The following is a 12,912-nucleotide window of genomic DNA, read 5'->3' as shown; positions in this document are numbered from 1 at the left end:
ACGACAATCCGCCTATCAGAGTCCGAAGACGAGTCAACGATTAGTCTTTGTAAATAGTATCTACTACAATAATTATATATATATTGAGATTCAGAGTATTACATCGACAAGCACTAAGGACGAAGAAGCTACTCTTAAAACGACAGTACGGAATAAATTCCAGTACGCGTCGTCAAGTTTCGCGCCCGCAAAGGGCATCCCACTTCGTAACCCTCACCTTAGTTCAAGTTCGGAAGCTTACGAAAGTAAGCAAAACCCAACGCAAGTGTAGGCAATCCAGTTTCGCGCCACTTGCGATATCTTTCAATCATAAAGCCGCATTCATAACCTCAACCACGCACGTGCTCGTTCAAAAGGTGCTAGTATCGACGAACGAAACTTCGCGCCATTCGCCATTCGTATTCAATAATCAAGCTGCATAGATTATTGTACAGTTGTCTCCGTAACACATCAATTCAATCCAAGAATTTAGTTCTACAAGTAAAAGTTGAAATAAAACCAAACTGAAATAATGAGTATGTATTTGTAATAAATAATCGAATATTATTACGTAAGTAGCATAATGATAAAATTTTAACATACCTTTAAAAATTACTACCGAGTTTAATACTAACGAATCAATACTAAATTTTGAAATATTAAATTAAATATTAACGCTCATTTTACTACACAGATGACTTTAATTAAATAAATAAATTTATTTGCAATCGGTTAATTGTTGTTGCTTTGTATAATATTACTTTTTATTGCATATTAAATATAGATATGAAATATAAGCTTAAAATTTGAATAATCAATAAAGTGTTAATATATAAGTTAGTACTCAATTAATATCAAGTAATACAGAATTATTATTATTAGGAAAATACGTAATGACTTTTGAATAATGAAACATTTTATTGATAATGCTTCACTAAATATATAATGACATGCAAAATCTAGGAAATATTTAAATAAATAATTATCCATAGAAAATTTTATTGTATTTATACCTTCAAAACCTGGAGGTAGATTGGAGATTGTTTAGTAATTATTATTTTTTCAGGTGAGTAGATACAACAGACGCCACATAGAACAAACAAGAATTACAACATTAGATATAAGAAAAATATAAAAATCTTTTTTGTGTTTTTTTAAAACAAAATTTGTTAATGTAAAATGTTATTCTAATTGTATTCAGTAGATTATTATATTATTTACATTATAAATTTATATATTATAGCAATATATTTTGTATCAGTTTCAAATATTAAAAATATAATTTACCTAAGCATTATAATTATTTTTAATATAATGTTAAATAATATAAATTAAGTCCATTAAATTATCGCCATTGTAAAATTTTATTTTGAAAATGGTTAAAACAATTAGTTACTATCACTATTGAATTAAATGTCATTGAAAACGTACAACATAAATTATTGAGAAGACAATATGGACATTTATCAATTATGTGGATATATCATTACTAATATATTATAAATTCCGAAAATACTTGAAAAGACTTCGATTAGTTTACAAGCGAGATATATTTTCATCGTATATTCGACAATATCGTTCTACAATGCGTTTATTACAATCCAATAAATTAAATCAGCATAAAATAGGTACATTTTCATTCGATATTTCTTTCAGGTTATTGTTTAATATTGTCTCAGAAATTGGTCTTAAAACGCAAATTGAATTACTAATTGTTCATAATAAAAGTAATAGAAAAATGAATGATAAGAAATAAAATGTGTGGAATTAAATTACGATAAAAGAAATCTTTCAAGAAAATAAGGACGAAATGAGAAATTAAAGGCAATGCTTTTAAAAATTAAAAAAATATATATTATACAAATAAAAATTTATAAAATATATGCAGTTATAATGTGAAGTTGAAAGTTAAAGCACTAAAAAGTTATATTCGCATATACAGTTACATGATAACAATTGTTTGAAATTCAAAATAATTAATATTTATTCTACAAATGTCACAAATCACTTTTTATCCAGTTAAAAATCATTTAAAAACAAAATCCTAATATGTTAATGAGAATATTTAAAACTGAAAACTCTTTTTATTTAATACTAAATGCATAACTATTTTGTACAATTATAATATAAAATTGTTTATATCGTCTTTCTTTTATTATTTACAATATTAAAAATGAATAATTCAAGTAAAATGATAAATGTTATTAATAATAATTGAATCATTATTACTTCGATTTTTTAATCATTTTTAAATATCAAATAATTTTACAATAAAATTACTTATATTATAAATGGAATAAATATAATTATTTAGAATTTTAGAAATTAAAATATTTTAATAGTCGTAGATAACCATTCAATAATATTTGTTCTTATGGACAATACCCATTAGCTAATTGTTAAATTTTTACTTATAAATAATCAAAAGTAATAGGAAGAATAAAGAGATTATTTAAATAAATTTCTATATTTATTAAAATAATAAATACGTTGTTAAGAATAAGTTTTTGTATCTGTTACGGATTACAGCAGTTTTAAGCGGAATGCAAAGTGGGAGAGGTATGAGCGCGCGAAGCATTGCTTTGTAAACATTGGCCAACGGACTCAAAGCATGCTTCTAGTTGAAAAACTCGAATATACGACTATAATTCCGAGAAGTAATAACAAATGAACCCTACAAAGTTATGCCCTATTGACTTCATGACAAATAGCGGCATAGTAACGCCACCGACGCGCTATCGGCGCATCCAGTTCGTACGAGTATATTGAAGGAGCTGCACGTGCCGAGATTCCTTCTTGCTAGTACCAATCACGCACTCTCCACTTCGGGCTCGATATCCAACCCTGCAATCGCCATTAGGAGGCCATGGCAAGAGCATCAAGCAACCTAAGGAACTTATAGCGATGCCACAACTATACTGGCACCCACGCCTCCGTAAGCAACGCAGACGCTCGTTCCTTACTACTTCTTACTAGTTAACAAGCACCCATAACGACAGGACCGCCAATCTATACTCGCGGTTTACGCCCGCGTGTAAGTAACGCCGACGCTCGTTCTTACGACTACTACTACAGCGGTTCCTGCCAACTCAAGTAAGAGGCGACCAGACGGTCGGTCTTACATCTTACCCTTACACCGCGGTTCCCGCCAGCTCATGTAAGATTCGACCAGACGCGCGTTCTTACATCTCACCTCTACACCGAGGTTTACGCCCACATCGAGCACACGAACGTGCACCAATACCACCACTACATTCGAGCTCACGAACACAAGCAGTGGCGTCACACGGACGTTCTCCCACCATTCCGTACACTACAGCTCACCCCACGCCGGCTGCTAAGACTGCACCAACTTGCTGCCCCTACCACCACGAGTCTCCCACAACTACTCAAGCCACAGGAAGAAGGGGAATCACGCTCCAGGCTATCAAGAATACACGTACAGACTTATCGCCACCAACATTAATGAAGAAACACTCATCTATTCATTCTATCATACACTCATTTAGAAATTTATAGATTATTAACTATTCACTATTTATTATATTTAATAAAAGGAAAGACTATAAACATTATAGGCAGTATTGAATAATTGCATTGCCCCTTCCACTTGCCAGCAAGCCTCCACCCGCCATCATAAGGAGGTTTTAAGTCTGATCTCAGACAGTATCACTTTTCTTCGTTATCCACTTTCATTTTTTTTATTATCTTACTCATTAAAATGGAATTTGTTTTCATAATATCAAAAAGATGTAATATACTTTCGTCATTTTTGAGAATATAGTAACACTATTTGATTATAATAATATAATAAAAATAAATTAAATAAATATATATATACTTCTTAACAATTACAAATTTTGAAATACATTATAAATAATTTTTTAATAATATACAGATTGAAAGATAATCAAGATTTAGTAATTATATATATCCTCTAAATAAATAATTTATTATAGATTTATTATTTACTAATCACCAAATTATGAGAAATTATTAATTTGTGATAATTCTTGATGAAAAAATATATGAAATCAATAATAATATTTCTACTGTTATATTAAATGAAAATAAATAAAATAATGATATTTATTAGATGTAAAATAAAACGATAAATACGTTGGCTTGTATCTGATAGAATTTCTTCAATAATCTAAATGAAGTATCATTCTTTTGTTTTGATTACTTTACTTAAATATATAATCAAGCTTTTTTTTATTTATCGTCAAACCTTTCTTGTTATCTGATTCAATAATAGAAGAGTATTTTTATATATAAAATTCTATTATATATACATGCCACTTAATTAATTTCTGTATGTGTTTAATATTTGAATTTATACATCTCTTATCAGGTGATTCATACTAAATACTAAATTTTAATTTTAAATCGTTTTTTGTTTATTAATTAGTTCATATCAGTTTAATATGGCTTAAAATTAAAAAATTATGATTATTATAAATTCTACACAATTAAGTAAAAATCAAATTACATACAAATTTATACATTATATTTAATTTAATTTATTCTAGTTTTTTGAGATAAATTAAAGCAACTGCATTGATTAGAATGGGGAGTACATATATATTTCACATTATTTTTCTATTAAGACCTTGTATTTAATAATAATTTATTATTTTTTATTTTATAAAATAATTGAAAAATAGCATTATTTTCCAATTATTTAATAAAACGATTATCAGTGATACATGTAAATTCTTGCAACCTTATCTGTGATGGATAATTTAAAAATTTTTAATTTCTAATTGGTGATTTATTATACAGTTCAACTGAAATGTGATCAGTGGTATTCTGGATTTTGACCTCTACATTTCTCACATTATTAAAAAATTGCTTTATTATAAAATTAAATAAACAACTTAGTTATTAACTACTTCTCAAATTATTTATAGTTTGTTAAAAATATTTTGAAATAATAACATTTAAATTAATTAATATTCGAAATATTCGTTCAATCAAATTTTTCAATTAAATATATAAAAAATATTTTTTCAAAATATTTTATATGTGAATTTATAACATATATTAAGATAAAATTATAAATGATTAAAATATTTAATACAATAATATTTACCAGTTCAGAAACTAATGGCACTGATTTTCGTCGTGGGCGGATGTCGGGCATGCTATCAATATTACTGTAAAATGTTATCTCTCCTCCATGTCTATAAATAAAAAATTATATCTTTAAAAACAATATTTGATTTTTAATAAAAATATTACAAAAAGTAACTTGAAACTGTTATCGATATGAATTCCGAACGTAGTAATATAAAATTATGAATTTACAAATCAAATTACATTCTCGGCTTTGATGCTTAGAAAAGATAATAAAGATGATAATTACATGACGTAATAAACTCAATAAACTCAAAGTAAAATTAATAATTTATTTATAGAAAAAGGGTTCAAAAAAATGTATGGAATATAAGAAGTTTAATATATTCTAATACAGCACATGTTTTCCAATTTGATAAATTCTAATAAAGTATATATTTTAATTTTTATCTAAAATAAACAATTCAATTTGTTTTATCAATGATAATATAAGATACAAAAAAGTTTTTATTCCTAATATATATTATCTTTTTACTCTGCATTTACTCAAAGTTCGAGTACCCATATAAGAAAATGAGAAAATAATTATTAATTAAAAGAATATATATTTATTTTATAATTGTTCAAAAATTCTCTATATGTTTTCTCCACAAAAATTCTGCATAAAATTATTCCTTAGCTTAAATATTATAATCAACTCTTCAGAGATCGATTTAATAATTGACAACAATTCTCAAAAGACATAACAGAATAATTATTTAGATAAGCTAGATTATCTACATTAAGTTTTGATTGTATTTTTCAATATGTCAATGTTGTTAGTTATATTTATAATTATATATAATCTGTAATGTCCTCAACAACTCATAATTAAAAAACTTAAAATTAAAATTATAATAAAATTATAACTTACCCATTTCCACGAACACCAGTTTCGCTACCTGTTCCACTTCCATTCTAATCAAAACAAAAAAATTTATGATTAAATATGTACATACTTCATTTTGATGTGCATTCTAAAGTAATTGCAATTGTTTTGTTGTTTAATGTTTATATCTTATACTTGGTAAATTTTTTTTTTAATATTTAAAAAAACTCTTATTATTTTTTTTACTATATGGTACACGAAATTTTCAATATCTTAAATATCATGATGAAAATCCAATCTTTTTATACAATTACATTTATTTATAGACTATTTATTTTTTAGAACAGCTATGCCTTTTATATAAAAAGTCAACAAAATGCTGTAATATATTTTATACGTTTAAAGTAAATCTACATTTATATTTATATGTAGTAAAATAGAAATATAAAGTAAACAGATCTTAAGTTATATGGAAGTAAGTGATCTGGCTTTAAAAAATCTTAAGATTTAATTTGGTATTTAATATTAGTTATATAAATAATTCTTATATTTATATACATACATATATATATATATATATATATAAATCACAGTTAATAATTTTCTGTTGTATTTTATATGAAAGCATTTATATATATAAAATATAACAATTTGCATTATAAAATTTACTAATATATAATAATTAATTATTTTTTTTACAAAAAAAATCAAGAAAATTAGTTGTATTTATTTTAGAATTGAATAATTCTTCGATGAGTCAAGAATTTACATTTAAAATTTCTCGATCATTAATTTTAAAGTAAAAAATAATATTATTAAGTTTATTTAAAAAATTTAACATTAAAAAAAATAATGGCAATTCAGAAAAATATTAACAAAACAGTTAAAGAGTGAAAATAGTAGTCGATTATATTTTATTATATGAGTGCTTTATACCGAAAGTTATATAGCACAAACTACTCTCATGTTATAAATTATAAAATAATTTGAAGTAAAAAATGGTAAAATATCTATAAAGACCTTTTCAAATAAAAAGATATTTTAAAATAATAAATTTACTTTTAGTGTTACAAGTTTGAATAATTTTAAGAATAAAATAAAAATTTTTACAGAATTATCTTGAAATAATATAAACCAAATAAATATGTAAATAATTTCGAATCGCTTAAAAAGAAAAAATATTCGAAATGTAATTTGTTTTATGCACAATATTAATATAAATTAAATTAAATACCTTCATTACGAAGAAAATAATTTAAAATTTATTTAATGAAAATTTGCTGTTTTTAAATATACTAAATTATTATTAGTTTACGTAAATAGATAACTATTTATTTCAGATTAATTTTTATATTAGTGTTATGATATTTTAATATGTATATAATTTTTGTTTTAATTAAACAGAAATCTATTAAAAATACATAATTATGAATTTTTTAATGAAGTAAAATAACTGATTCATTGTATTAGAATTAATAACAAAGTATATAAATGACATTTATAGAAGCAATATGTTCTATTATAGTAATATTTCTCTAATTATTCTCTAAAATTGAAATATACTTTCACTATTATTAAAAAAAGAGAAAAAAAAAGATAAGATAAAATATAAACATTTTAATATTGAACTATATTTCAATTTTTCTTTATTATTTTTAATTGCAGTAATTTACAATAATGTAATAAATAGAAATATAAAAATTAATAAATAGTGTATCACCAATGTATATATATATGAATATATATAATGGGTTTGCTAATTTTATTACATATAAAAAAAAATAAATCTAAGAATTTATGGTATTTTATTTATTTTCTAAAGTTTTTTTTTAATAGGTAATATGAAGAATGACTTATTAACAATATTATAAATAATACTTTATAGTTGTTAATAATAGGCTGAGTTATATCATGTTTTTATTATTATTGTATTATATCTATACGGATCAGGGTATATATTTCTTAATTTAGTTGCAATATATTTTATATTTAAACATACATATTTTTAATAATTAATAAATGAGTTATTAATGTAAATACAATGTATTTTTAATTAAAAATAAAACCAAATAAAAATATTTTATATTAACCACAAATTAAAAAATATTTTTATCATTCAAATACAAAGTATAAAAACATTTGAAGTTTATTTAATTATAATACTCACAACAATTATTCCCTGTGAAAGAGAAGTAGCATCTTTAATTGTTTCATCGACTTCTTTCAATCTTTCTTCAGCTTTTCTTTCTTTCAAAGCTTTTAAAAGTTTCCACTTGGAGTTTGATAGAGATGGACTGCTCTGATGTTCTTCTAATTTAACAGTTAAGTCAGTATCAACTTTTATAGTGGGAAGACTTATAATTGCCATTGTTTCATTTACATTACCACCCTTTCCATTTTCATTTTTAAAAATAAGTCTTCCAGATTCCTCTATACTCTGATTACTAATTAATATCTCACTAGATAGTAGACTTTTGCTGCCTTTATCTGATAATATATCGGATACTCGCTGTAGTTTGTCATTGTATGGAAGAGAAGATTGATACAAATCTTTTTCTAAATCTTGCTGTTCAAATTTTTTTTGAAATTCTTCTTCATCTTCGTCTACAGAATAAACCTGACTGTCAGGTCCAGATGTTTCTCCAGATGATTCTTCATCTATTGTAATAATTTTTTTTCCTTTTTTAACATCCTCTTCATGTACCCACGTCTGATAGTCTGTTACTCTAGCAAAAATACTCTCTACAGATTCTGCACATTTCTTTTTCGGTAGAGGATTTTCATCGTGACAACGATTCATTTTAATAGTCATGGTTATATGTTTATTAGTTGGAATTGCTTTATTAATATTTTCATTAATACCATTTATTCGTTTTGATTTTAATTTCAATTCATTAAGAACATATGACATTCTTTCTTTTACGTCTTCGTCTGGTTGATATGACTCTATTTTTAAAGTTTCTTCTATATGATTATGATTAATATTAGATTCCATTATTGTTTCTGATTGTCTTTCTAATTCTTCTAGATTTCTTAATTCATAACAATACCATTCATCTTCTGAGTCAATTGATTCTTCTGTACTTTGACGCCGAGAAGATACTCTTGACGTACTTCTATATGAATATGTACTTTTATTGTCTTCATCGCCATCGACAGTACGAGATGTTACCCAGGGAATTTCTAGGGACTGTTGATGTCGAGAAATAAGACGATTACTGCTTTGAATATGCCCTTTTATATTTAATGAATTATTATTATCAGGAGATGACATTTCCTCTGATATATCACTTGTTAATTTTAATACTCCAGAACCTTTATTATTACGATTTTTTTCGGATAAATCGTCTGAGCACGTGAAATTCATATCCGATGAATATAATAAATTTTCGTCAAGTTTTCTTTCTTCATCAGTTTGTTGTTCATCAGAAATTGTTGAAGACTGTCTTTGTCGATATTTTCCTAAAGCCCTTGATACAGCAAATTCCATACTTGCACCACCCACAAGTGTTACAGGAAATTTAGATACCTTATCAATTGAAGTTTCATTTAAATTGTGAATAGATTTTTTTATATCTCCAACTGTCGCAAAAATTGATGATGTAATAGAACTAGATGTACTATTTTCTATTAAAGTATTTTTGTCAAAACTTGATATTTTTTCAAAAGATTGATTAATTATTTGTGACTTAGATTGTGTTTGTGGTTCCTCTAACCTATTATCTTCAGTTACTTTTTGTTGAAGGTGTTCCTGATGTTCTTGAATCTGTTTTTGTAATAATTCTTGTTCTTGTTGAAGTATTTGTTTTTTTAAAGCTGCATCGTTTATTAATACTTCTTCAGTATGTATTTGACTAGGAATAATTTGTTGAGATGCTGTTTTTTTCGTATTAGATCTAACTTTTGAAAAAAAAGTTGAATCTTGAGCAGCATCAGAAAGTGTGTAATCTTCATCTTCAGATAAAATAATTTGTTTTCCACTACTCCACTCATTTTCAGATTGTTCTGGATCAGAAAATGACTGTGATTGATGAGTTTTTCGTTTTGCTTTTTGCAAAATTCCTGATACAGTAGACACAAGTATATGTTTTTTCTTCTTACGAGCTAATATTCCTCTTCCATGAACTTTTCCGTCATTTGATAATTGTGTTTCTGCTACAGATTCAAAGGCTACATTTAAATCTTCACCTCTAACATCTCCTGGTAAAGACTGACTTCTGTACCTTTTACTTAAATGTAAATCAGGTAACCAACTACTCATGGAATTCATAGCATTTTTTAACGAGGAACCTCTTCGAATTTTTTTTGGGGACTTAGTTAAATCTATCTCATAATCCTTAATATCTGTTGATATACTAATATAACCTGATTGTGATACAATCACTTTAGAAGGATCGTACAAGACTTCGTGTTCCTTTTCAGTAGAAATATTTTTAGTTAATAAATTTCTTATTGATTCTTCGCCATATATATATTGATGCTCTCTTTTGGATTGCTTTCTTAATACATTACTAATTTGAGAATTTTCTGATGCCAATAAAGATTGATTATAATTATTATTTTCTTTATATGTTCCAAGAAAATCCTGGTTAGCATATGTGTGAAAAGTAGCAGGATTATATGAGACTGGTAGTTCAGTTTGGCGATTTATATTTAAAGAGTGGTTTGATTCTGATATAAATAACCGGTTAATTGTAGATGTACTGTCGTTGGTAACATTTTCATCTATTGTATTTAACCAACTATTATCGTTAGATTCTGTTTTTGAAATACTTGTACTTGTTGGATAGTAAGTTAATGCATCAGTAATATTACCTGTTGGGAACATTGTTTTATATACTGTTTTTTTATTATCATATTCATTTATTGTTTCTGAATATGATATCGTTGGTTCTTGTTTAGCCATATATATTAAAGAGTTTGTAGCAGATGTAGATAATGCATTTTGAGACGTATTACAACAATGCGTATTATTTAATGGTAAAATTGAATGTCTTTTTCTAGAATAATATCCAGGAATTATTATGTCTTTTTCACACATTGATGAAGTATTTATATGTGCATTTGTAATAGTTTCTAATTGATTACTTCCTGCGATAGAATAAATAGATTCTGTATTTCTACACAGAAAATCTAATGTCATTCCTATTGATACTGAGTCAAATTTATGAGTTTCGTACTTATGACTTTCTTGTTTTTGGCACTGTAAAGAAAGCATTTCAGATGAAGTAGGCGGTGTGCAGTTTAAATCCTGATAAACTGATTTAATACAACTGTTATCAAAAGAATTAATAGAACATGTAGATAACGGTATATAGTTACTAGTAATATCAATTGAACTACTAGTTTTTTTCCCTTTTTGCTTTCCATAAATACCGTTACCTTCAGGAATATCATAAAATGGTTCTTTATTAATTTGTAGGCTAACTGCTTTGGAAAATGCAGGTATTGTAGCAATTGCTTCTGAAGATTCAATGCTTGATACAAGAGGTGATCTTGTTTTGTCTATACAATAAGATATTTGCACCTTGGCAATACAATTTTTTGGAGTGCTTAAAGATTTGTCGAGATTATTCCAACTACTCCTTGAAGAAAGACTAGAATCTGACTTAACTGTTATAATATTATTACTTGTTTCGAGTACATGCGTCGGTGAAATTGTAGGAGATTTTGAAGATATAATTAAAGGATTAACATTATTTTTACTGAAAATTTTTTCAGTATTTTCCGAATCATTTTCATTATTAATTAATTGGAAACTTTTATGTACATCTTTTGGCGCGGGTGGAGGTGGACTCTGTGACTGTCTATTTTCTGAGAATTCTAATTTTAAATTTGATTCATTACCAAAGTAACCATCTTGACGTGTTCTAATACTTTGAATATTATAAATATTTTCAACGGAATCTATCGATGCCACTTTATCGATTATCTTATTATAAACTGATGGAGATGTGCATGTTGTGGGTGCTAAACTGTCTGCCATAAGATCAGTTAATTCTTTATTTTCAGCATATCCCTTTGCATACTTTCCTACATCAATAGGTAATTGAAATATAGGTTCCGAGTTTTTATGCAATACTGATGCTATAAAATCTACTCTTGGTGGAATACACGTTGATGAAATAGAATCTACATGGATTCTGGATGCGGAATTTAGTCTTGGTGGCATCGATCGAATAGTAAAATCACCATCAGTCGTTAATCCACCATCCGTACTTACTTTAGAAGCAGACCCCCCTATGGAAACTGGATTTTTAGAATATGACCAATTATCAACATCTATTTCAGCGTGAATTGTATCTAATGATTCTTTTAAATTGCTTACTTCTTCTGGTAATTTAGTTTCAATTCCAGAAGAATAATTTTTTTTATTTGTTTCAGTTTGATGATCATTAACCTGGATAAAATTTTGAGGCTTTTTTAAAAACTTATTTGACAATACATTTAATTCGTGTAATTTTTTTAAAGAAATTTCATTTATAGAACTAAGAGTAGAAACTTGGGCTAAGTCATGTTCACTAATGCATGGGGTATTTCCACGATAAGTTTTATAATCTATTGAGCTAAATATTTCACCTTGATCTTCATCGAGTTCCGTTCGTTTTTGTAAAAATGATTGCGTAATTTCTTCTTGTTTATTGCTTATGGTTTTTTGCTTTATACCTTTAATTTCATTATTTATTAATTCTACTTTACGTTTAAAAATACTTCTTTCTATGTTTTTTTCATTAGATTCATCAATATCCTCAGCTTCTTCCCAAATCATTCCAAGCTGTGAATGAGGTCTCGAAGAGTCTCCACAATTCAAATCTTCACGATAAGCATTATTTAAACTTCGATAAAAAGCCTCATCTGGTGTAGTTATTTCTTCTTCTAACGCTTCTAATGTCTCCAAATATCTAATTTTTTTTTGTACATCTATTGAAGAAGCTACTGACATCTTGAAGTCGGAAGATAAATTATGCATTTTAGCTAATTCCTGC

At 26.2% G+C, this 12,912-nt stretch overlaps 1 protein-coding gene across 1 annotated transcript in view; it reads right to left on the bottom strand.

The window, feature by feature from the left end:
* unc-13 (protein unc13 homolog) overlaps positions 1-12,912 on the bottom strand; it is a 46,158-nt gene that overhangs the window by 32,703 nt on the left and 543 nt on the right. The window contains 5 exon segments of the mRNA XM_011504485.1: positions 993-1,001; positions 5,075-5,165; positions 5,972-6,015; positions 8,094-11,582; positions 11,655-12,908. Coding sequence (XP_011502787.1) covers positions 993-1,001; positions 5,075-5,165; positions 5,972-6,015; positions 8,094-11,582; positions 11,655-12,908 — 4,887 coding nt within the window.

Source organism: Ceratosolen solmsi, unplaced genomic scaffold (genome assembly GCF_000503995.2).
Source record: "Ceratosolen solmsi marchali unplaced genomic scaffold, CerSol_1.0 scaffold17, whole genome shotgun sequence".
Taxonomy (NCBI): domain Eukaryota; kingdom Metazoa; phylum Arthropoda; class Insecta; order Hymenoptera; family Agaonidae; genus Ceratosolen; species Ceratosolen solmsi.
This window is presented reverse-complemented; position numbering and strand designations above follow the sequence as displayed.